Source organism: Astatotilapia calliptera, chromosome 15 (assembly GCF_964374335.1).
Source record: "Astatotilapia calliptera chromosome 15, fAstCal68.1, whole genome shotgun sequence".
Classification (NCBI taxonomy): domain Eukaryota; kingdom Metazoa; phylum Chordata; class Actinopteri; order Cichliformes; family Cichlidae; genus Astatotilapia; species Astatotilapia calliptera.
Genome location: NC_137436.1, coordinates 24,767,739 through 24,793,967, shown reverse-complemented (window position 1 = coordinate 24,793,967; position 26,229 = coordinate 24,767,739). Strand labels below are relative to the sequence as shown.

Here is a 26,229-nt window from a genome sequence, read left to right as displayed (position 1 = left end):
CTACTCTCCTGGGGCACTCAGAGCCTCATTCGCCCATTCATACAAACACCTTCTTCTGTGCTTTCAAGTGCTTTCTATCTAATATTCACACACAGTCATACTCCAATGGATGCATCAGAGAGCAACTTGGGGTTAGTATGTCGCCCAGGTATATTTGGCATGCAGACTGGAGCAGCCAGGGATCAAACTGCCAACCTCTAATCCCACTCTACCTCCTGAGCTACAGCCACCACATGAGTGAAATGTAGGACTCCAACAAAAATGTTTCACATTTTACCACTCAAGGTTCAAGGTTCTTTATTATTTGTCACATGCATAGTTATACAAGTATAACACACAGTGAAATGTAGCCTGACACGCTCCTCGACATGTGCAAAAATTTGGGGGGGGGGGGGGGGGGGGGTAGAGGAAGAACATTATATATATATATATATATATATATATATATATATATATATATATATACACACACATATAGTATATACACTGGGTGAATGTGCAGTAGTAGCAGCAAGCAGGTGAATTCTGTACATTAATATGGATAGATATCTGACTATTTTACAGGATAGACAATATAAACATATTTAAAATTAAAGGAATTGAAATGTACATTGTTCCTTGGTTTAGTGTCTGGAAGAGTCCTGTCTCAGTCAATTATAGATGATGTGAGAGGGCGGGTGTGTGTGTTTAGGGCACGGATGGCTTGGGGATAGAAGCTCCTCTTGAGTCTCTCTGTCCTTGCCCGGAAGATGCGGAACCTTCTACCAGATTGCAGAAGTTGGAACAGTTTGTTGCCAGAATGGGACAGGTCCTTCAGTATCTGCGCTGCTCTAGTCCGGCATCTCCTGGTGTAGGCCACTCAAGGCCAGATTTACTAGATGGGGTAAAACAGTGCGTGAGGACAATCCCTATTGCTATTCTTTAACCATAAACCCAGTCAGTTCATTTCAATATGATGAAAATAATCTAATACAGTGGGGCAAAAAAGTATTTAGTCAGCCACCGATTGTGCAAGTTCACCCACTCCTAAAATGATGACAGAGGTCAGTAATTTGCACCAGAGGTACACTTCAACTGTGAGAGACAGAATGTGAAAAAAAAAATCCATGAATCCACATGGTAGGATTTGTAAAGAATTTATTCGTAAATCAGGGTGGAAAATAAGTATTTGGTCAATAACAAAAATACAACTCAGTACTTTGTAACATAACCTTTGTTGGCAATAACAGAGGTCAAACGTTTACTATAGGTCTTTACCAGGTTTGCACACACAGTAGCTGGTATTTTGGCCCATTCCTCCATGCAGATCTTCTCGAGAGCAGTGATGTTTTCGGGCTGTCGCCGAGCAACACGGACTTTCAACTCCCGCCACAGATTTTCTATGGGGTTGAGGTCTGGAGACTGGCTAGGCCACTCCAGGACTTTCAAATGCTTCTTACGGAGCCACTCCTTTGTTGCCCGGGCGGTGTGTTGTGGATCATTGTCATGTTGGAAGACCCAGCCTCGTTTCATCTTCAAAGTTCTCACTGATGGAAGGAGGTTTTGGCTCAAAATCTCACGATACATGGCCCCATTCATTCTGTCCTTAACACGGATCAGTCGTCCTGTCCCCTTGGCAGAAAAACAGCCCCATAGCATGATGTTTCCACCCCCATGCTTCACAGTAGGTATGGTGTTCTTGGGATGCAACTCAGTATTCTTCTTCCTCCAAACACGACGAGTTGAGTTTATACCAAAAAGTTCTACTTTATTTTCATCTGACCACATGACATTCTCCCAATCCTCTGCTGTATCATCCATGTGCTCTCTGGCAAACTTCAGACGGGCCTGGACATGCACTGGCTTCAGCAGCGGAACATGTCTGGCACTGCGGGATTTGAGTCCCTGCCGTTGTAGTGTGTTACTGATGGCGACCTTTGTTACTTTAGTCCCAGCTCTCTGCAGGTCATTCACCAGGTCCCCCCGTGTGGTTCTGGGATCTTTGCTCACCGTTCTCATGATCATTTTGACCCCACGGGATGAGATCTTGCATGGAGCCCCAGATCGAGGGAGATTATCAGTGGTCTTGTATGTCTTCCATTTTCTGATGATTGCTCCCACAGTTGATTTTTTCACACCAAGCTGCTTGCCTATTGTAGATTCACTCTTCCCAGTCTGGTGCAGGTCTACAATACTTTTCCTGGTGTCCTTCGAGAGCTCTTTGGTCTTGGCCATGGCGGAGTTTGGAGACTGACTGTTTGAGGCTGTGGACAGGTGTCTTTTATACAGATGATGAGTTCAAACAGGTGCCATTCATACAGGTAACGAGTGGGGGACAGAAAAGCTTCTTACAGAAGACGTTACAGGTCTGTGAGAGCCAGAGATTTTCCTTGTTTGAGGTGACCAAATACTTATTTTCCACCCTAATTTACGAATAAATTCTTTACAAATCCTACCATGTGGATTCATGGATTTTTTTTTTCACATCCTGTCTCTCACAGTTGAAGTGTACCTCTGGTGCAAATTACTGACCTCTGTCATCATTTTAGGTGGGGGAACTTGCACAATCGGTGGCTGACTAAATACTTTTTTGCCCCACTGTAAGAGCAGTGAAATTTAGCACCTAATCACAAACTAAGACATGAGTTTTGGGTAATTTACTAACAGGACAGGCGCAGCTTGCTAATTGCAGGTGGAAAAATATATAAATATAGGTCAAGCGTGTGTACGTTAAATATGATATCTGGGATATCTCATTGTATTGTTATTTTTTTTGGACAAATTTTCCTCCACCATCAGTCCTTTCTCTGTTCCTGCCCACTTGTCAACCAATCAGCATTCGGCCGTGCTATCCATGTCCAAAAAGCTGCGGTTAGAACTCTGGAGACTGCACGGAAACAGGTTGGCACTGGCTTAAAGCAAATTTCTGTGGACAAACAGATACACAAACAGACACAATAGCGGTGCCATAAATGAAGCATCATGGCTGGATGTCGTAAGAGCTCACTGTGGCGGGGCCGGCAGAGCTGGGAGCAGCACACCCCCTGTTAAGTAGCAGATTGTGTGGAGACTCTTCACACTTGGAAGAAGACTGCAGTCTACAGCGAAGACTTTTTGTTTAAGCAAACGACATTTGTGTCCGTCTCCTCTGAAGGTCAGCGCCTGAAGGTTTCTGTTTGGGTGCAATTTAAGGGGGATTGATTCACACGCCTTCATTTATCACCTGTTTAAAATCTGCGTGCTTTTTAAATTCTGAAATATTACTTTTTGTTGTTGTTGTCATTTTTTTATATGGATTATATCTCACCGTTGCTGTGCGTAATTGCGTACAGTGCCACGGCTTGATCCTCCATTACGCAAGACAGTGGGATGACTTTGTCCTCATGAGTGAATATTTCTCATCATGCAGAAATATTAAATGCATGTCTTTACTCTGAGAGGAAATAATCTGAGCCACAGAAATGACAGAAAAAGAATATATTGTAGAGACAGAAAAAAAGATTTTCTTAAATATTTTGTAGAATTTGGTGAATTTTAGTCTTTCATACAGAAGGTTGTCATGTAATCTTATTGCTGCCCATGAAATATTTATGTGAGTTATTTTTCTCTTCAAAGCTGAGTTGTTTTGTTCTTTTAAGCATAATGTAGATTTAAATGAAAATAAAGGTGCAATAATGAGCTCTGAGGTTCACGTTCAGGGAGGATTAACAGTTTTGTGAAGCCCCGAGGAAGCCTTACCGCCTCCTTGGTTCCTCTTGCAGCTTCCTTCATGCGCTGCTGAGACCAGTAGAGCTGAAGATGAAGAGCAGGCTCTCTCTGGCAACAGTTGTGGCCCTCGTGGCACTGCTGCTGTCCTCCTCTCAGGCCCAGGAGCAAGGTAAAGTCGCTCCTCCTCCCCCTCCTCTTCCTCTTTGATCCAACACATCTGACTTCCTCCACCTCCTCTCACCTCTGTCTGTCCTCTTCCTGCTGTGTGTAACTGCACTTTTTGTCTACATTAAAATAATAACTGAAGCAAACTACGTCTGTGAAGTGTTTTGCTTTAACTCATAGGCAAGAGTTTTGATGATCAGATAATCCATCAGAACTTAAATCTAGTTTGAATTTCCTGGGAGGAGCTTTTTATTTTTTAAAGACGCTTAATCCACTAAATATAGCTTACCGAGAGCAGTAATGCAGCTTGAATGTGTAGTTAAATGTGGCTTCATGTTTATTAAGATTTACAATGCAAATTTTTCCTATGAAAAAGTCTCATGCAATGCTTCCCATCAGACTCAAAGGACATGCTGATCCTTAGCAGAAGTTCCTGTTGTAATTGGAAGCAGATACAGTGACTGATTTCCCAACTCCAAGATCTTGGATCCACAGCAGGATTTAATTTAGTGTTTTTTTACAGGTCCATGTGGTCAGGCAGAGATGCTGTAAGGCATATTTAACATGCTGCAGAACAATTACTCTGAAATGCTGCTCTATAAAGAAAGTTGAGGGGGTTTAGGACTGATCAACAGTCATTCAGAATGGATTTGGAATATTTGTCATTTGTTTTTACCACTGTGAGACATCAGGTTCGTTATTATGCATCACATCCTACTCTGAGACAAATTATTTGTGTTATGTAATGTAATCTGCTTTCTGATAGTGAGTTTTTGTGATGTACTCCTCTCTCCTCCTGATGTAGTTCCTGTCTGTCTTTCTCAATTTTCCCTCACACAATAAGACTTAACAGACATTTGTCGTGAGTATCTGTTGTGTACCGATGTCACACACACACACACACCACTGTGCCTGTGCAGACACTCAGTGTAAGACCACAGCGAAGGCCGACATCGTGCTGCTGCTTGACGGCTCCTGGAGCATTGGGCGTATGAACTTCAAAACCATCCGCAGCTTCATCGCTCGCCTGGTCAGAGTGTTTGACATCGGCCCTGACAGAGTCCAGATCGGTAAAGCTTTCACTGCTGCTACTATTGTATACTGCATCATGTTATCATACAGTGGGGCAAAAAAGTATTTAGTCAGCCACCGATTGTGCAAGTTCCCCCACTTAAAATGATGACAGAGGTCAGTAATTTGCACCAGAGGTACACTTCAACTGTGAGAGACAGAATGTGAAAAAAAAATCCATGAATCCACATGGTAGGATTTGTAAAGAATTTATTCGTAAATCAGGGTGGAAAATAAGTATTTGGTCAATAACAAAAATACAACTCAATACTTTGTAACATAACCTTTGTTGGCAATAACAGAGGTCAAACGTTTACTATAGGTCTTTACCAGGTTTGCACACACAGTAGCTGGTATTTTGGCCCATTCCTCCATGCAGATCTTCTCGAGAGCAGTGATGTTTTGGGGCTGTCGCCGAGCAACACGGACTTTCAACTCCCGCCACAGATTTTCTATGAGGTTGAGGTCTGGAGACTGGCTAGGCCACTCCAGGACTTTCAAATGCTTCTTACGGAGCCACTCCTTTGTTGCCCGGGCGGTGTGTTTTGGATCATTGTCATGTTGGAAGACCCAGCCTCGTTTCATCTTCAAAGTTCTCACTGATGGAAGGAGGTTTTGGCTCAAAATCTCACGATACATGGCCCCATTCATTCTGTCCTTAACACGGATCAGTCGTCCTGTCCCCTTGGCAGAAAAACAGCCCCATAGCATGATGTTTCCACCCCCATGCTTCACAGTAGGTATGGTGTTCTTGGGATGCAACTCAGTATTCTTCGTCCTCCAAACACGACGAGTTGAGTTTATACCAAAAAGTTCTACTTTGGTTTCATCTGACCACATGACATTCTCCCAATCCTCTGCTGTATCATCCATGTGCTCTCTGGCAAACTTCAGACGGGCCTGGACATGCACTGGCTTCAGCAGCGGAACACGTCTGGCACTGCGGGATTTGATTCCCTGCCGTTGTAGTGTGTTACTGATGGTGACCTTTGTTACTTTGGTCCCAGCTCTCTGCAGGTCATTCACCAGGTCTCCCCGTGTGGTTCTGGGATCTTTGCTCACCGTTCTCATGATCATTTTGACCCCACGGGATGAGATCTTGCGTGGAGCCCCAGATCGAGGGAGATTATCAGTGGTCTTGTATGTCTTCCATTTTCTGATGATTGCTCCCACAGTTGATTTTTTCACACCAAGCTGCTTGCCTATTGTAGATTCACTCTTCCCAGTCTGGTGCAGGTCTACAATACTTTTCCTGGTGTCCTTCGAAAGCTCTTTGGTCTTGGCCCTTTGGTCCAGTTTGGAGTCTGACTGTTTGAGGCTGTGGACAGGTGTCTTTTATACAGATGATGAGTTCAAACAGGTGCCATTCATACAGGTAACGAGTGGGGGACAGAAAAGCTTCTTACAGAAGATGTTACAGGTCTGTGAGAGCCAGAGATTTTCCTTGTTTGAGGTGACCAAATACTTATTTTCCACCCTGATTTACGAATAAATTCTTTACAAATCCTACCATGTGAATTCATGGATTTTTTTTCCACATTCTGTCTCTCACAGTTGAAGTGTACCTCTGGTGCAAATTACTGACCTGTCACGGTCTGGCTAGGGCAGACCGTATGTTGCAGGGAAGGACTCAAGCGCAGACCGAAATGAGATATGAATAACAAAACAAGCCGTTTATTAAGGCAAGAAACGAGGGTACAAAATAATAGGGAATCGATGAAAACTAAACAATGACCTAAACTGGGTGAACTAAAACAAAACATAGAAAACTCTAAACATAACAAACTGACAGGGATACCTGGAGCGGAGACATAGGAAACAACGGACGAGTACAACGGGTGAATACAACGGACGACCTGACAAAGAATGGCTGAGAGCACACAGACTAAATGGACACAGGAGGATAATGAGGGAAGTGGCAGCACCTGGGGAACCCAGCTGACACATGAACATAATTACGTCACAGGGGGAGAGTAACTGAACATGATGAACACAGACACACCAGACCTCTTCACAATAAAACAGGAAACACAGTGAGATATAGACATGACAACCTGAACTGACAACATAAGCCACAGACATGAAATACATGAAAAGCAGGGGAGACTTAACATAGTGGAAACACGAGGGGAAAATAACTAGAAACACCTAGGCATGATTATGATGAACTTAGGAAACCTGAAGGCTACATAAACTAAACACAAAACGCTGGGTCAGCAGACCCAGGATCATGACAGAGCCCCCCCTTCAAGGGCGGATTCCAGACGCCCAAAACCCCGAAAGACAAAACCAAAAGACAACCCACCGAGGGCGGGGTGCGGGGGCCCAGGACGGAGGGCCAGAAACAAGGCCACAAAACCAAAATGTCCACCAAAAGCACAGGAGCGCAGGGAACAGTTCATGACTCCTCAGGGGGCCGACCCGGAGGGTGACGGTCCAGAAATTCATAGTTCAGTTGATCAGGGGGCCGACGGCACAGGAGTTCATGGTCAAACAGTTCAGGTGGCCTACCTGGACGACAGCAGCACAAGAGTTCACATGGTTCAGGCGGCCGACCAGGAGGCCAACGGTCCAGTAGCCCATAGTCCACGAGCTCAGGGGGCCGACCCGGAGGCCGACAGCATAGCAGGTCATAGTTCCAAGGTTCAGGGGGCCGACCCGGAGGTCGCGAGCACCACAGGTCACAGTTCAACAGCTCAGGCGGCCGACCCCGATGGCAACAATGTCCAGCTAATGGCCCGGAAAGCGGCCGGCGATCCCAAGGGGCAAAACGCGGCTTGGGCGGCGGCAACACAGCTGCAGGACCAGGCGAGGCCGACACAGAAGCAGAGGCTGAAGCTTGACCAGGCGACGGCGAAGCAGGAGCTGAGGCCAAGGCTGGACCAGACAAGGCAGAAGCAGAAGCCGGACCAGGCGAAGCAGAAGCAGAAGCCAGACCAGGCGTAGCAGAGGCAGAGGCCGAAGCCGGACCAGGCGTAGCAGAGGCCGAAGCCGGACCAGGCGTAGCAGAGGCCGAAGCCGGACCAGGCGAAGATGAAGACTCTGACGAAGCCGGACCAGGCGAAGATGAAGACTCTGACGAAGCCGGACCAGGCGAAGATGAAGGCTCTGAGGCTGGACCAGACGAGGCTGAAGACACGGAGGCTGGACCAGACGAGGCTGAAGACACGGAGGCTGCAGCAGGCGAAGCACAGGCTGGAGCTGCAGCAGACGAAGCACAGGCTGGAGCTGCAGCAGACGTGGACGAGGCTGCCGGTGGAGCAGCTGGTGGCTGAACGGGCCCCTCGGACCCTCCAGCGGAGACGGGTGGCTGAACGGGCCCCTCGGACCCTCCAGCGGAGACAGGAGGCTGAACGGGCCCCTCGGACCCTCCAGCTGACGAGGCATGAGGCTGGGCGGGCCCCTCGGGCCCTCCAGCTGTCGAGGCATGACCAGCAGGTGTAGAGACCACCGGCTGGACAGAAGGCTGAGCAGGTGATAGAGCAAATGACTGAGCTGCACAGTGGGTTAAGGGCTGGGCTAACGGAAGCACAGGAATGTAAGCTGCGGACCGGGCTGCTAACAGAGCTAATGACTGAGCTAATGACTGAAAGGCATGCAGTAGCGATGGCGGCGTGGATTGCAGACCGAATTCTCCTGAGCCCTCAGTAGAGACAGGGACGGGTGCAGGAGCATGCCGGACACTAGCCACTCCCACCCGAGGAGTAGGTACGGGTGCGGAGACGGGCTGTATCCTGGCTGCCCTCACCCTGGGGACCGGAACAGGTCCCGGCAACGGCTGGGCAACTGCCCTTCCCACCCGAGGAGCAGGAACGGGAGCAGGCTCAGATAAAACAGTCGCAGAAACGGCAGGCTCAGGGTCAACATATACAGGGTCGACAAAAACGGATCTATCAAAAATGAGCCCGCAGTCCACTTCATGTTTAGCAGTCTTAGCAATAGCAGTCTTAGTTTTAACAGTTTTCAAAATCCTTGGGTTAACAGTTGCAGAGCGGGTTGACTCGGGGATGACTGAACCGGACCTGACAAAACCCGAACAGACGGAACCGGAACTGAAGGTGTTTGACCTGGTAGAGTGGTTCACAGTTTTCCCTTTAACCGCATGTGCAGACTTAGGCGAGCGGGTATTGTTTTTCATCTCTCCCTGTGTAGAGGGAGCAAAGCAAAACGATTCTTCCCAGTCCACGTCGTCATCCATAAGGGAAGTTCCCCACGGATCAGAAGTGAGCTGATTACTTTTAATGTCAGACGGGACGTGAGAATAAAAGTCAATGTCACTCACCACCGTGAGCTCGGCATTGTCCAGTTTATGGCGACGGGCACGCCGCTTCCTTCGAGCGGAGGAAGCCGGCGGAGCGAGCGACTGAGCCCCCTGTGCACAACACGGCGACAACGAGGCTGGAGCGTGAGCGCCTGTAGCCACGCGAAAAACTCCCACTTGAAGCGGACGAGGCTTGGAAACAGGCGGGGACTTACGGCAGCTCTTGGGACCTCGGAGAGCTAGCCGAGTCCCGTGGAAAATCCGCTCATAGTCGGGGGCGCGCCACGGCTTCCAGCGGAGCTCCTCCTCCAGCTGGGCGAAGGCTGCCTCCCGACGCTCGTAAAGCTCGCGGTCTGCTGAGTCCATAGTGGTCAGGTCGTACTGTCACGGTCTGGCTAGGGCAGACCGTATGTTGCAGGGAAGGACTCAAGCGCAGACCGAAATGAGATATGAATAACAAAACAAGCCGTTTATTAAGGCAAGAAACGAGGGTACAAAATAATAGGGAATCGATGAAAACTAAACAATGACCTAAACTGGGTGAACTAAAACAAAACATAGAAAACTCTAAACATAACAAACTGACAGGGATACCTGGAGCGGAGACATAGGAAACAACGGACGAGTACAACGGGTGAATACAACGGACGACCTGACAAAGAATGGCTGAGAGCACACAGACTAAATGGACACAGGAGGATAATGAGGGAAGTGGCAGCACCTGGGTAACCCAGCTGACACATGAACATAATTACGTCACAGGGGGAGAGTAACTGAACATGATGAACACAGACACACCAGACCTCTTCACAATAAAACAGGAAACACAGTGAGATATAGACATGACAACCTGAACTGACAACATAAGCCACAGACATGAAAAACATGAAAAGCAGGGGAGACTTAACATAGTGGAAACACGAGGGGAAAATAACTAGAAACACCTAGGCATGATTATGATGAACTTAGGAAACCTGAAGGCTACATAAACTAAACACAAAACGCTGGGTCAGCAGACCCAGGATCATGACATGACCTCTGTCATCATTTTAAGTGGGGGAACTTGCACAATTGGTGGCTGACTAAATACTTTTTTGCCCCACTGTATGCAGAGCCTTTGTTCTGCCCCCTCTTAAAAAAAAGCTGTTGTAGCTCCTCCTCCCTTAAAATTTCTTCTGATCATTTATTAAAGAATAAGCCATGTCAGTTTATTTATATGACTCATTTAAGAACAGAAGATCAAAGGGCACCGATGCAACTTTTCCAGTTCCGATTGATACAGATACTTTGGTACTTTGGGTACTCTGCTGATACTGAGTACAAATCTGATATCAGGACTTTTAATCTTCCACATCAATACTTGAGCTTAAAAGGTTGATTTGTAGGATATTATCCAGCAAATACATCCATCCAAGTATTTAAAATTACTGAGTTGTTTTTTATTAGTAAGATAATAAATGACAGCACAGCAATACAAAATTAAAAACAAATATTCACTATATCCAACTAATTTATTAGCACTGATCTAATTTCAGCTCCAAGATTTCCTTTACTTATCACATTTTTGATTATTTTAATTCTCATCACTTTGTATACAGGGAGTGCAGAATTATTAGGCAAGTTGTATTTTTGAGGAATAATTTTATTATTGAACAACCACCATGTTCTCAATGAACCCAAAAAACTCATTAATATCAAAGCTGAATGTTTTTGGAAGTAGTTTTTAGTTTGTTTTTAGTTTTAGCTATTTTAGGGGGATATCTGTGTGTGCAGGTGACTATTACTGTGCATAATTATTAGGCAACTTAACAAAAAACAAATATATACCCATTTCAATGATTTATTTTTACCAGTGAAACCAATATAACATCTCCACATTCACAAATATACATTTCTGACATTCAAAAACAAAACAAAAACAAATCAGCGACCAATATAGCCACCTTTCTTTGCAAGGACACTCAAAAGCCTGCCATCCATGGATTCTGTCAGTGTTTTGATCTGTTCACCATCAACATTGCGTGCAGCAGCAACCACAGCCTCCCAGACACTGTTCAGAGAGGTGTACTGTTTTCCCTCCTTGTAAATCTCACATTTGATGATGGACCACAGGTTCTCAATGGGGTTCAGATCAGATGAACAAGGAGGCCATGTCATTAGTTTTTCTTCTTTTATACCCTTTCTTGCCAGCCACGCTGTGGAGTACTTGGACGCGTGTGATGGAGCATTGTACTGCATGAAAATCACGTTTTTCTTGAAGGATGCAGACTTCTTCCTGTACCACTGCTTGAAGAAGGTGTCTTCCAGAAACTGGCAGTAGGACTGGGAGTTGAGCTTGACTCCATCCTCAACCCAAAAAGGCCCCACAAGCTCATCTTTGATGATATCAGCCCAAACCAGTACTCCACCTCCACCTTGCTGGCGTCTGAGTTGGACTGGAGCTCTCTGCCCTTTACCAATCCAGCCACGGGCCCATCCATCTGGCCCATCAAGACTCACTCTCATTTCATCAGTCCATAAAACCTTAGAAAAACCAGTCTTGAGATATTTCTTGGCCCAGTCTTGACGTTTCAGCTTGTGTGTCTTGTTCAGTGGTGGTCGTCTTTCAGCCTTTCTTACCTTGGCCATGTCTCTGAGTATTGCACACCTTGTGCTTTTGGGCACTCCAGTGATGTTGCAGCTCTGAAATATGGCCAAACTGGTGGCAAGTGGCATCTTGGCAGCTGCACGCTTGACTTTTCTCAGTTCATGGGCAGTTATTTTGCGCCTTGGTTTTTCCACACGCTTCTTGCGACCCTGTTGACTATTTTGAATGAAACGCTTGATTGTTCGATGATCACGCTTCAGAAGCTTTGCAATTTTGAGACTGCTGCATACCTCTGCAAGATATCTCACTATTTTTGACTTTTCTGAGCCTGTCAAGTCCTTCTTTTGACCCATTTTGCCAAAGGAAAGGACGTTGCCTAATAATTATGCACACCTGATATAGGGTGTTGATGTCATTAGACCACACCCCTTCTCATTACAGAGATGCACATCACCTAATATGCTTAATTGGTAGTAGGCTTTCGAGCCTATACAGCTTGGAGTAAGACAACATGCATGAAGAGGATGCTGTGGACAAAATACTCATTTGCCTAATAATTCTGCACTCCCTGTATTTTGTGAAGAAGCTGAAAGTCAGAGATGGGGTATCCTTGGTGTTTTGCTACATTGTTGGATGTATTTTCTGTAGGTCTGGTTCAGTACAGCGATGACCCAAGGACCGAATGGCACCTGAATGCCCACCCATCCAAAGCATCCCTACTGGAGGCCATCGCCAACCTGCCTTATAAAGGAGGAAGCACCATGACAGGTATTTTTTTAAATAGCACAACAGACCTGTCCTTCCTGCATTTAAACTGACCCGAATGCCAATGCCAGACCATCCTGAGTGTTCCCTGGGGCCTCGTCCTAGTTAGACGTGTCCAGCTAGTTGATGTCCAACTAGGACACTTACCACAATAGTGTATAGCAATAGTAATACAATTACCGATATAGGATATGCATGACAGATGCTAGACCAACCATCCTTCACTGACTTACAAACAATAACCCCAAGATACTTGAACGTCTACATGTAGGACAGCTACTCAGTTACAGCCTGATTGGGCACTTCAAGTTTTTATGACTGAGAACCTGAGTCTTAGACTTTGACTGGCCAATTCTCGTCCAGCTGATTCAAACTTGACTGCAAGACATCTTGGTGACAACTGGATGTCATTGTTTGATGAAGTCAATAGAACCACAACGTCTGCAAAAGGAGAGACCACCAAACCCAACACCCTTGTCTCCTTGGCTGTGCCTAGAAATTCTTTCGATAAAAATGTGAACAGAATTGTGACAAATGTAATCCTGATGGAGTCCAGCCCGCAGGAGTATGACTTATTATTGGCAATGCAAAAGAAGCTCTCACTATAGTCTCCAAAAGGCCTATGACAATGGGCTATACTTGGCAGCTGTCTGTGGATTCATGGAGTGATCTCTGACTCAGTGTATCCAGCCTCCTTGGGATAGGTGGAAGTTGAAGATCTCCAGTACAGGGGCTTCTGCTAGACACTTGCAGTGCACCCACACTATATGTCTGGGCATGATGATTTTTATAACTCACCATCAAAATTGATCAGTTCACAGCTCTCCTCCTGTCTTTACCTGAGTGTACAAGACATGCAGCTGCAGAGTTGAATCTCTTTTTCCCTAAGAAAAAAAAAGTGTAGTGACACCATATGGCAAGGGATACAACTCCTTTCCACCACCTCTCCAAGGAAGCAGAAGTGGAGTGTTGAGGTGAGTCTGACTATATCTAGACAGGATCTTTCATCCTCATGCACAAGCTTAGGCTCTATCAACACTAGAGTGGTGATGTTCCATGTCCTTGTAGTCACTGGCAATTGGGGATTAGACCGCTAGAGCTTCTGCCGCTGGCTGCCAATCAATCCACAGTATTGCCTCCAAGTAGGGCCATGGAACCCTGTCCCAATCAGTGTAATGTGGTCTCTGGAGTTCCTGTTTATAGAGGCTTTCTAAATCCCCTCAATTTGATCCCTTACTTGGGATCTGTTTGTAGGGAGATCCTACCAGGAGTAAATTGCATGCCAAAAACAAAACAGCTCCTGGGACTATAAACCCCCATCACAGTAAGCTGACACCAAGAGAGAAACAAACAAACAAAAAACAAGTCTTTGTAATCTTCTCATATGACTGTACTGTCGTGGTTCCCGTGCCTTCTCGGCGTCACTCAAGGATCAAACACTCCATTGTTTGTTTTTGTTTTCCTCTGCTTTATCTCTCATCTGCCAAGGCAGAACTCATCAGAGGTTCTGGCCTTTGGCCAACACACCTGCAATCAACTCACCACATAACTGTAGCTGAACAGCACTGCCGCCTTACGTCTGGTGAGTGCTTGTGTTGCGGCTGTAAGGGCCACATTATCGCTGTTTGCCCCGCTAAGCCAAAAGGTCGCGCCCGCCAGTAAAGGAGGCTTAAGAAGCTTCTTTGTTAAGAAGCTGCTCCACAAGGTTGGCGGTAGGCTGAGGGCTGCCGTTTGAGCCTCCCCCTACAGTAGTGGAATCGGCCGCTGGGCCCACTCCGCTGTGACCACTGGCACGCCTCTGTCATTGCACGGAATGCCTCCAAAAAGACCTGGGCATCGTCACCGTCCCCCATCCAGTGCATCGTTACTGACAGAGGAGATAGTTTTGGTGGCGCCAGCGACTCCAGGACCTGGTCTGCCAGTCTGAGTGTTCCTGCAGCTTAATCAGGTGTTCCCGCTGGGCCACCGCCCAGTCTTGGCACATCATTGCCATCTCCGCCAGCATCTGTGCCAACAACTGTGTCAACAACTGTGTCAACAACTGCACAGGCTGGGCGGGTGGTTCATTGTTTGGGTCAGACACCCCACTCCTGGGTTTCGGCATCACTTGTAGACGTACATGACATACACGGTGATTGTGCTCACTATTATTGCTTTTTATTGACAGTTGGGCACTCAAGGAAAACAGTCTGTTCCAGTCCAGCTCTCTCCTCTCTCCACTCGACTCTGCCTTCACTATATAGAGAAACGGAAAGAAATACCATCATCAGTCAATCGCCACCACCTGTGGCTCACCTGCCTCCCAGTACCGCCCCTTTGAGCTCACTGCACCGCTCCTCCCCTGCAGCTGAGCCAGGGACCACACCTCCACCACAAGATGATATCCTCATCTTTTCCAGATCGCTTGAAGAACACAAGAATCATGTAAGGCTCCAGTGTCGCCACCACCTGTGGCTCACCTGCCTCCCGGTACCGCCCCTTTGAGCTCACTGCACCACTCCTCCCTTGCAGCTGAGCCAGGGACCACACCTCCACCACAAGATGATATCCTCATCTTTTCCAGATCGCTTGAAGAACACAAGAATCATGTAAAGCAGGTGCTCCAGTGTCTCCCGGAGAACCGACTTTTTGTCAGAGGTGAAGAATGGGAATTCCACATTGACACGGTCAGTTTCTTGGCCTACATCATCCAGCAGGGGAACCTGAAAGCAGACCCTGTTAAGGTACAGGATGTGTTGGATTGGCCAGAACACGAAACCGAAAGCAATTACAATGGTTCCTTGTTTTTTCTTTCACTTTCTACCATAGATTTATCTGTGATTTCAGCAAAAAAGCCATATCTTTAACCCGCCCAACCTCTCCCAAGAGCTTCTTTCAGTGGGACCAGTTGGCTCAGGCAGCTTTCAGCCAGCTCAAGCAGTGGTTTGCTTGGGCTTCAAACAGACCTGCGCCTCTGACACTGGAATTGGGGCTGTCCTCTCCCAGTAAGCTCCACCCATGTGCTTTTCTTTCTCGTCAGTTATCACCTGCAGAGCGAAACTATGATGTGGGAGACCATGAGCTACTGGTGATCAAGCTCGCCCTGGAGGAGTGGGGGCACCATTCATTGTTTGGATGGATCTCAAGAACCTGACCGATCTACAAACTGCAAAACATCTCAGTCATCTCATCTTTCCTGGCAGTTTACTTCATCTGAAGAGTCCTGTGAAGCTTCACCCATCCTACCTCCATCCTGCACAGTGGGAGCCATCACCTGGGAGATTGGGTCTCCCTCTTTGTCATCGGCCTTCCACCCTCGGCAGATAATACAGTCATCCTCACCATTGTTGATCATTTTTCTAAAGCTGCCCTTTTTCTCACACTACCCAAGCTTCCTACGGCCCTGGAAACAGCCCCACTCCTGACTACCCATGTTTTCCACCTTCATGGGATACCAGAGGATATCGTCTCCGACCAAGGGCCGTAGTTCACTTCAAGAGTCTGGAAGGTGTTCTGTTTTGCTAAGAGCTCTAGGGTTAGTTGATCCTCTGGTTTCCACCTGCAGAGCAATGGGCAAACCGAACGCATGAGCCAGGAACAGGAAGCAGCCCTCCGTTGTGTGGCATCAACCAACCAGTCCGTATGGAGTCACTGTCTTCCCTGGATAGAGTACGCTTAATCTACTTAGCCACCGGATTGTCTCCCTTCGAGGTACCCTTGGACCACCACCATCTCCCCAGGTGCCGTCATGCCTGGCGAGCTACGTAGTCTGTGCTGCTGCGCACCAAGGTATGTAACAAGGACCTGCTGCTCACTACCTTGGCTCTCTGGCGACTATTTAAGATGGCAGGTCGGTGTTTCTCATCGCTGGATCGTTGCATGATTCTTGTCAGTGTTGCCCGGCTCTCTCATGCTAATCTCGTTCCTGATATATTTTCCTGGTTTGTGACTTCATTCTCTTTTTGTGCATAGATTTCCCTGGACGTGTCCCTGCCTGTTTTCCATTGGAGTTCTGACGTATGTATGTTGGTTATGACGAGTGTATCGAGTGGCGTGTGTGACTGAAGAGAACATTCTCGTGTGTGTGACTGAAGAGGATTGTTGTTGCCCTTCCCCGCCCTAGGATGTCTGGACCTCTTTTCCCCTGCACATTTTGTATATATCACTTGGTGTGACTTTTGTAAATAAACTGTTCAACTTTTTTCTTGATCCAACGCTTGAGTCTGTTGCTGCATTGTGACATGTACCTGTTCTGGCTGAACTCTTTGTAAAACTTCTTTGTTGCTATTTTGTAGGCTGGGCTCTAAGATACATCTGTAACAACAACTTAAATCCCAGTGTGGGCATGCGAGAAGACTCCCGCAAAATCGGTGTCCTGATCACTGACGGAAAGTCCCAAGATGAAGTTTACTTTAAGTCAAAGAACCTGAGAGACAGAGGCATCAAGCTCTATGCTATTGGTGAGTGATCTTGATTGTTTAAATGGGAAAACAAAAGTAACACTAGCTAAGCAGTGATGAGCTACAACTTGTACCACTTGAAACAAAATGCACTTACTCTTAGGTTCGTGCTAGCTAGCTCAGCCACCATACAAGGAAACGCTTCCACCACCTGCACAGATTGTGGGCCTGGCATAATGTGCTGGGTAGTTGGGTGCCACTCTAACATGATTGTATAATGTTTCTTGCCCAGCAAACACGCACGCACGCATGATGCACGCACACACACCTACACACACACCTACACATAAAAAAAAAACACACACACACACGCGCGCACGCACATCCTGTTTTTGTATCCTAATGAGGACATTTAATTGACATAATGCTTTCCCTTGCCACTTACCCTAAACTTAACTATCAAAAATGAATGTTTGTGCCTAACCCTTAGCCCAAACCTAACCATAACCTAATTCTAACCCTGACAATAAAACAACCTTGGATGATGTGAGAGAGCGTGTGTGTGTGTGGTGGTGGGGAGGTGTTAGGGTCCGGATGGCTTGGGGATAGAAGCTCCTCTGGAGTCTCTCTGTCCTTGCCCGGATGATGCGGAACCTTCTACCGGATTGCAGAAGTTGGAACAGTTTGTTGCCAGGATGGTAAATGGTAAATGCATTTGTATAGCGCATTTGTAGTCCATAGGACCCCAAAGCGCTTTACACTACATTCAGTCATTCACCCATTCACACACACATTCACACACTGGCGATAGCAAGCTACATTGTAGCCACAGCTGCCCTGGGGCGCACTGACAGAGGCGAGGCTGCCGGACACAGGCGCCACCTGTGTAGGCAAACATGGGGTCAGTATCTTGCCCAAGGATATTTGGCATGCAGCCAGGATGCAGCCTGGGATCGAACCACCGACCTTCTGATTAGTGGCTGACCTGCTCTGCCACCTGAGCTACAGCCACCCCGTGGGTGGGGCAGGTCCTTCAGTATATGTGCTCCTCTAGTCCTGGTGTAGATGTCCTGAAGTGGGGGAGAGCAATCCTGCAGCAGCGTTCTCTGAGGAGATTTTTGGTCCTTAACACAGCTGTTCCCAAACTAGAATGTGGTGTTCTGTGTGAGGATGTTCTCCACAGCGCCTGTATAGAAAATCCTGAGGATCTCTGGAGAGACCCTGAACTTCCTCAGTTGTCATAGGTGGTACAGGCGCTGCCTAGCCTTTTTCAAGGTTCAAGGTTCAAGTTCAAGGTTCAAGGTTCTTTATTTGTCACATGCATAGTTATACAAGTATAACACACAGTGAAATGTAGCCTGACTCCTCGACATGTGGAAGGGGGGGGGGGGGGGGTGTAGAGGAAGAACATATATATATATATATATATATATATATATATATATAGTATATACATTGGGTGAATGTGCAGTAGTAGCAGCAAGCAGGTGAATTCTGTACATTAATATGAATAGACATCTGACTGTTTTACAGGATAGACAATATAAACATATTTAAAATTAAAGGAATTGAAATGTACATTGTGCCTTGGTTTAGTGTCTAGAAGAGAGTCCTGTTTCAGTCAATTATAGATGATGTGAGAGGGCGGGTGTGTGTGTTTAGGGCACGGATGGCTTGGGGATAGAAGCTCCTCTTGAGTCTCTCTGTCCTTGCCTGGAAGATGCGGAACCTTCTACCAGATTGCAGAAGTTGGAACAGTTTGTTGCCAGGATGGGACGGGTCCTTCAGTATCTGCGCTGCTCTAGTCCGGCATCTCCTGGTGTAGGTGTCCTGAAGCGGGGGGAGAGCAACCCTGCAGCAGCGTTCTGCTGTATGGATCACTCTCTGGAGAGCTTTTTGGTCCTTCACACAGCTGTTCCCAAACCACGATGTCATGTTCTGTGTGAGGATGCTCTCCACAGCGCCTGTATAGAAAATCCTGAGGATCTTTGGAGAGACCCTGAACTTCCTCAGTTGTCGTAGGTGATACAGGCGCTGCCTAGCCTTTTTGGTCTGGACCTGAATGTGGGCAGCCCATGTCAGGTCTGAGGAGATGTGGACACCAAGATACTTGAAGGACTGCACCCTCTCCACTGGAGCTCCATTGATGATAATGGGCTTGTAGTCTCTGTGCTGACCCCTTCTGAAGTCCACCACCAGCTCCTTGGTCTTGCTGACGTTCAGCTGGAGGTGATTGTCCTGGCACCACGATGCCAGATTCTTCACTTCATCCATGGAGGCCGTCTCATCGTTGTTGGAGATGGCACCCAACACCACTGTGTCGTCAGCAATCTTCACAATGGTGTTGGAGCCATGGGTGGCCACACAGTCTGAAGTGTAGAGGGAGTAGAGCAGTGGTGAGAGGACACATCCCTAAGGTGCTCCTGTGTTGATGGTGATGCTGTTGGAGAAGCACCTGCCCACCCTCACCACCTGAGATCTGCCAGTGAGGAAGTCCAACACCCATGCACACAGACGGCTGTTAAGTCCCAGATCCCTCAGCTTTGTGAACAGTCTGCAGGGCACTATTGTGTTAAACGCTGAACTGTAATCAACAAACAGCATTCGCACATAGTTACCCTGTTTCTTGTCCACATGGCTGAGAGTGGTGTGTAGGACGTGGGTGATGGCATCCTCTGTGGATCTGTTGGATCTGTAGGCGAACTGCAGCGGATCTTTGGTGTCTGGGATGGAGGAGGAGATGATGTTCTTCAACAGCCTCTCAAACACCTTCATTACTACCGAGGTCAGTGCAACTGGCCGGTAATCGTTCAGGGATGAGGGTTTGCTGTTCTTGGGCACAGGGATGATGGTGGATCTTTTGAAGCATGTGGGGACCACAGACTTCGCCAGGGACTCGTTGAAGATGTAAGTGAACACACCTGCTAGCTGGTTAGCACAGCAGCGCAGCAGACGGCTGGTGATGCCGTCTAGCCCCGCCGCTTTCCTTGTGTTCACTCTCCTCAGTGCCGCTCGGACGTCATGCTCCGCGATGCTGGTCACCGGTCTCTCGCTGATGACGTCACTGTCCTCGGTAGTCAGGCGGTAGATAGCATTAGCCGCCTGGCTAACCTCAAAACAGGCGTAGAACTGATTCAGCTCGTTGGTGAATGCAGAGTCGGCGTTGATCGGCGCAGTGTCCCTGGCTTTGTAGTCCGTAATGGTGCGTAGTCCGTGCCACATACTCCGTGTGTCGCCCTGGTGGAAGTGGGACTCCACACGTTCCCGGTACCGGCGTTTGGCATCTCTCACCGCGCGCCGCACGCCGTATGAGGCCGCTTTGTAGGCGCTCATATCGCCAGTGGCGAGACCCGCGTTGTAGGAGGCGGTCCTGGCGTTTACTGCAGTGCGGATCGATCTGTCCATCCACGGTTTCTGGTTTGGGAATGTGGTGACTCTCGCAGTGGGGATAATCTCCTCCGCTAGCATATTGACGAAGCATACTGCTACTTCCGTAAACTCGTTGATGTCGACTGCGCATGCTCTGAACATGTCCCAGTTGACGTCGTTGAGTGCGTCCTGTAGCGTAGCTTCTGATTGGGCAGTCCACCGTTTTACCTCCCTCGTGGTCACGTCTTCCCTCCGTATGCTTTGTTTATACTGGGGGATGAGGAAGATGGCGTTGTGGTCAGACTTCCCAAAAGCCGGGTGTGAGACAGCTTTGTAGCCCTACTTGTATGGCGTGTAGCAGTGATCCAAAATTCGATCCCCTCTCGTTGGACACGAGACATGCTGGTAAAAGTTTGGCATGACTTGTCTGAGGTTCGCTTTGTTAAAGTCTCCTGCTACAATGAGGGCTGCGCCCGGGTCCTTGTTTTGAAGCGAGCTCAGCACATCATGTAATTCGGACAAAGCCATACCTGTGTCCGCTTGGGGTGGGATGTAGACCGCCGTGGCGATGACCGAGGTGAACTCACGGGGCAGATAGAAAGGGCGGACAATTGGTCTGGACATGAATGTGGGCAGACCATGTCAGGTCTGAGGAGATGTGGACACCGAGATACTTGAAGGACTGCACCCTCTCCACTGGAGCTCCATTGATGATAATGGGCTTGTGGGCTCGGTGCTGACTCCTGATATAAATAAAGTTCACTTTGACTTCAGCACAGCAGCAAAAACCTGTCAACATGTCAGATGTCATCTGAGAAGATGTGACGTCAAGTAAGAGAATGGGGGAAAAGGGTAAACAGGTATAAATGTTAAGTGAAGAATGTCAAGAACCGAAGTTCAACACACAAGCTGGACCCAGGAGCAGAACACACACACAGCGGTACGAGAGAAAAAAATAAACTTTATTATAACTGAGAGTGTCCCGGGAGAGTAGAAGGGAGAAAACGCACGGAACCAGAGAAACCGAGGGACCGGGAGAAGAATCGCGCAGGAAACGCCGAGAGCGGGACCGTGGGAGGCTGAAACAGAAAAAGAAAAAAGGATTATTGGGGTGCGGGTAAACCGGCAGCATACGAGGGGAGGTAGTGTACGCGTCTTACGATGATAGCGGGGCCAAGGGAACCGGAGGGAGGGGTGAGGGTCCGTGGGGAGAAGCTCCAGAAAGGGCGAGGCGGCTGGGGTTGATCGTGATCCAAATTCTGGACAGGCAGGTGGACAGGCTGGTGACTCAAAACACGCCGAGCAGTGATCTGGGTATACAAGGCAGAGTTAGTACTAGTTCACACGGATAGGATTGCCTAAGGACTTTCCCGTAGGTGTGCGTTACCGCTGAAGGACGATTACGGACTGGCGTGGAGCAGCAGGCTGGGCAGGATTAAATGGTCCACCTGGTGATCACCTGGGATGGGATGCAGGTGTGGAGTCAGCGGCCACGCCCACGGGAGTGGGCATCCCATCAGCACCTCAGACGCCGGGCTGCGAACCATGACAAAGAAGAGATACCGTGTTCTTCCCTTTGTCTTCTGTGAGATGAACAGTTCATAAGATGGTACCTAAGATGTTCACTGTTGAAAATTCCAGCAGAAGACGTTCCTTGCATTCCTGCAGACACTGATTCTCCAAGGTGAAAGCTGGATCACGTCTATGCACACAAAATCCAGACATTAATGTAATTTTCACTACTGAAACTACATTTCCCGTTCAACATGTTAATCAAACGTATGTTTTGATCATATCTTTGATCAAGAATAAAGATGGTTTACTGTTAGAAAATATGGAAAAGCCCTGTTATACCGTGCATCATTTTAAGCATAAAAGGCTGGATGATAAGACTTTTTACCCTCTCAGATGTGATAGGAAAGCCGGGGCAACTTCAATCTCTCCCTCAATCCCAGCTTTCTCAGCACCCAGCTGTCTAAGCTAAGGGTAGTTTTAAAACAGCTAAATTAGCACCTGCAGAGGAATGGTTTATTCCAGAGTTTCAGTCAGGTTTCAGAGCTCATCACAGATGTCTGTGCTTGTCCTGCTAGACCTCAGTGCAGTGTTTGATACTGTTGACCATAATAATGTATTATAGTGATTAGAGGATGCTGTAAGTATTACAAGTACTGTGCTGCAGTAGTTTGAATTATATATATCTAATGGGCTAGAAAGAGAGAGCATCTTTCTCCTATATTGGCTTCTCTTTAATGGCTCCCTCTTAAATCCAGATTTTTTTTTTTATTAAGTGTACCTATTTAATGATGGTTTATTGATTTATTTAGCAGACACTGATATGCTATTTTTGTTTTGAAATCTCTATTTTGAAGTGAAATTCTCAACCTAATCATTTGTCCCTCAGGTATAGGAAGTTATGATGAGTACGAGCTGAAGTCCATTGCCTCTGATCCGGACGAGAGTCACATGTACCTAGTTAGCAACTTCCAGTTCCTACTGGACATCGTTGACAATGTCACAATCAACTTGTGCAACAGCATAAAGGCCTCAGGTTGGTAATGAGTAACTGGAGCATTAGACCAGCATCACAGTTAGCTTTAGATACATTGTTCAACACTTTACAAAGCTGAAAAGACTTCCCAATTTTAGTTTTTCTGACAAGAGGCTATAGCTAGTTATTTGAATCTGTTGTATAACTCTTTTAGGAAGTGTAGAGTGGCACATTTTTTAGTGATTTAATAAAGGCTATTGCCCTTTAATTGTTCAACATTGCAATCATGACTTTACTTTCATGGCTTGTACTATTATTTAGAGTTAGAAATAGCCATGTAGGGCACACCTTTCACCATCTTACAATGCTGTTGTGGCATGAATAAGGCACGGCGGGACCACGGAGCGACGTTCAGAGCCAACTTTATTTGATTCACGTCACACCACACCACCACCAACCCCTGAGTCCCCGTGTTTTAACACGGCGGGCGTGATTGCGGATGCCGTGCAGGTGCGTCCGCACGGCCCCGCAGACCACGCCCCACCACATACCCCCATCGCCCGATTGAGGCCGGGGAGCAATCCGGCCGAACCGAATAAGTGTACATTTAGTAAAAATATATATCTATATCATTGTATCATTGTCACATCACCCACTGGCTTGTGAATTTTAAACCCTCAACTTTAGCTTAACGATTATCGCTCTGTTGGTTTTTGAGTCAGAGGTTTCCATATTTAGACAAGACGGTGGAGCAAAGCACTGATAAATCTACTAATTAATACTAACTAATAGACTAATACAGTTACTGTGCAAAAGTCTTGAGCCAACTCTTATACCTTTAGATTTCCTTCTGGGGAACCTGACTCTTATAATTTGTTAAAGTGGTTTTTAGCAATAGCTTTCCATGCGTTCTTCAGGACTTTCCAAGTTTTTCTTCATACATTGGCTGCTTTTCTCCGGCTGTCCAGTCCGATTCATCAGAGGCTTTAAAAAAAACTGTATTTTCAAAAGAAATGGAAAATTCTTACAATTATTTCATGGTTCAGGCTTTAAAGATTAAGCACTCATTGGCACAGCAGCGTTTACCCTGTTTCAGCAATGAAACTGACGACACATGACACACAGGAAATAGAAATTACTTTGTTTTTGTTATTCACAAATCAATTCTGCACTGAAAACAGAAGATTATCCTCTTAGCTTAGCTGAATGATAAAAGGATATGTGATATGTTGCATCGTTTGATGTCAACATGATGGATTCCATTCTCTGTGCTCTGTCTCTTATTCAGACGATGAGCCACTGGGGGCACCAACCAACCTGGTGACCTCAGAGGTGAAACAGAGCTCCTTCCGCACCACCTGGACTCCACCTGACGGCACCGTGGACCAGTTTCGCGTCACTTACTCGATAGCACCCGGAGGACCCCCCAAGGAGGTGAGATGAGCTCTCCCCTTTATGTTATTTTGTAACCAGAGACCAGAGGCTTTTAGCTCCCACCATCAGAATACATGTAATTCATACTGATGGCAAAACTCTCATTTCATTTATTTGTGACAACCCAAATATAAAAATATACACCCATCAGAGCATAAACAGTGTATAAAAATGCTGCATAAGACTCATTGAGTCTAGAGTTTTACATTTCAGAAACTTATGAACAGAACCTGGCCCAGAAAGTGGCCAATGCCACACAATAAGAAACAGAAAATTAATGCAGAACTGAAAACCGTGTTGAAGACCCAGAACTGTGACACTCACAAAATCCCAAAAGTGAGTCCAACTGTTGGTTTGAAGTATTCTTTGGTTTTGATCAAATCCACCTGTCATTTACTCGTTCACTGGTCAACAGAATAAGAACCATTGCTTTATCGTTTCAGCTGCAAGTCGAGGGATCAGTGACCACTGTAGTGCTGGAAAATCTAAACCCTCTGACTGAGTACGTCATCAATGTTTATGCTGTGGTGGGCGAGCGGAGCAGCGAGCCTCTCAGGGGCACCGAGACCACCCGTGAGTGTTTCCTCTTCTACAAAAATTAAAGAACAAAAAAAATTCATCATTTTATTTAGTGCATGGACACTATGTTTGATGTTCAGGTTACCATGTGCACGACAAACTAGTTCTATCTTCGTCTTTGAACTCTTCCTTTCAGGAGATGGATAGGTGTCATTTGAGCGGTGGGGGCATCATTCAGAAGAAAGTTTAACTCCTCTTCTTCAGTCGTTTCCACTCCCCCAAAACCAGTCAGCCACTTGAAAATACTCCATCTGTGTCGGTCTGCGTGTTCATATCTTTATTTCAGTGTTTTTAGGATCATTATGATCAGTGCTAACTGCTTCACCACCATGGTTAACACTTCTGTCTCACAGCAATAAGATTCCTGATTCCAGCTCCTGGTTTCATCCTTTGTGGAGTTTGCATGGTGCGAGCACTCAGACTCAAATTGTTTATAAATGTGACTACATTGCAGTTACTTCATGTACTCTCTTTATGTTGATCCGAGGATCAATAAAAACAACATGGCTCCCATGATCAACAAACCAGTTTGTGGCTCTTTGTGTGTAGAATGGCTGACTGTTGGTGGATAAAGGTAAAATGTGTGAGTCCACAAAACTGAGCTGCTGTTTCCAACTAAACTAGTGTGTGAGTACAATCCGCACAATAGCGTTGATAGGTGTGGTTAATTTTTCAGGTGTGTTTAAAAAGCGCAGTCAATTCATTTCAGTGTGATGAGCCTAATCTGACAAGTGCAATGCACGATCTCCGTGACATCTTATGTATTGTCGAAGTGTAGCTGAAACTGTGTAGTTCCACCTTTAAAAACAGTCATGTTGGAGATCACAGTGAAAACCATGTTCGCTGTCCATGGTCTTGAAATATAACAGTTTAATTTGAGTATATCCATCCATCCATCCATCCTCATCCGCTTTGTCCGGGGCCAGGTCGCGGGGGCAGCAGCCTAAGCAAAGAGGCCCAGACCTCCCTCTCCCCAGCCACCTCCTCCAGCTTATCTGGGGGAATACCAAGGCGTTCCCAGGCCAGCCGAGAGATATAATCTCTCCAGCGTGTCCTGGGTCTGCCCCGGGGCCTCCTCCCGGTGGGACATGCCTGGAACACCTCACCCAGGAGGCGCCCAGGGGGCATCCTTGTCAGATGCCCGAACCACCTCAGCTGGCTCCTTTCGATGTGGAGCAGCAGCTGCTCTACTCTGAGCCCCTCCCGGATGGCCAAACTTCTCACCCTATCTCTAAGGGAGAGGCCAGCCACCCTTCGGAGGAAGCTCATTTCTGCCGCTTGTATCCGCGATCTCGTTCTTTCGGTCACTACCCACAGCTCGTGGCCATAGGTGAGGGTAGGGACGTAGATCGACCGGTAAATTGAGAGCTTCGCTTTTACACTCAGCTCCCTCTTCACCATGACGGACCAGTGCAGCGTCCGCCTTACTGCAGCTGCAGCCCCA

The 26,229-nt window shown here is 47.0% G+C and overlaps 1 protein-coding gene and 1 long non-coding RNA gene across 4 annotated transcripts; both read left to right on the top strand.

Moving 5' to 3' along the window:
* Nucleotides 1–2,575: 2,575 nt before the first annotated feature.
* LOC145420501 (collagen alpha-1(XII) chain-like) lies at nucleotides 2,576–22,862 on the top strand. 3 transcript variants are annotated; one of them, XM_080289810.1, is made up of 6 exons: nucleotides 2,576–3,133; nucleotides 3,741–3,856; nucleotides 4,773–4,922; nucleotides 12,420–12,539; nucleotides 16,811–16,975; nucleotides 22,686–22,855. In XM_080289810.1, exons 2-6 carry the CDS (start codon nucleotides 3,778–3,780, stop codon nucleotides 22,838–22,840), a joined length of 669 nt encoding a protein of 222 aa, XP_080145936.1. In that variant the 5' UTR covers nucleotides 2,576–3,133; nucleotides 3,741–3,777; the 3' UTR covers nucleotides 22,841–22,855. The 3 variants fall into 3 exon arrangements, with proteins under 3 accessions (XP_080145936.1, XP_080145938.1, XP_080145937.1); XM_080289812.1 differs by lacking the exon at nucleotides 4,773–4,922 and having other exon boundaries at nucleotides 22,686–22,859; XM_080289811.1 differs by lacking the exons at nucleotides 2,576–3,133; nucleotides 3,741–3,856 and adding an exon at nucleotides 4,032–4,544 and having other exon boundaries at nucleotides 4,697–4,922; nucleotides 22,686–22,862.
* A 1,166-nt stretch (nucleotides 22,863–24,028) lies between these two features.
* On the top strand, nucleotides 24,029–25,309 carry LOC145420614 (uncharacterized). The gene is made up of 3 exons (XR_013901936.1): nucleotides 24,029–24,206; nucleotides 24,650–24,779; nucleotides 24,922–25,309. It is a non-coding gene; the product is annotated as an uncharacterized LOC145420614 (long non-coding RNA).
* Nucleotides 25,310–26,229: the final 920 nt, after the last annotated feature.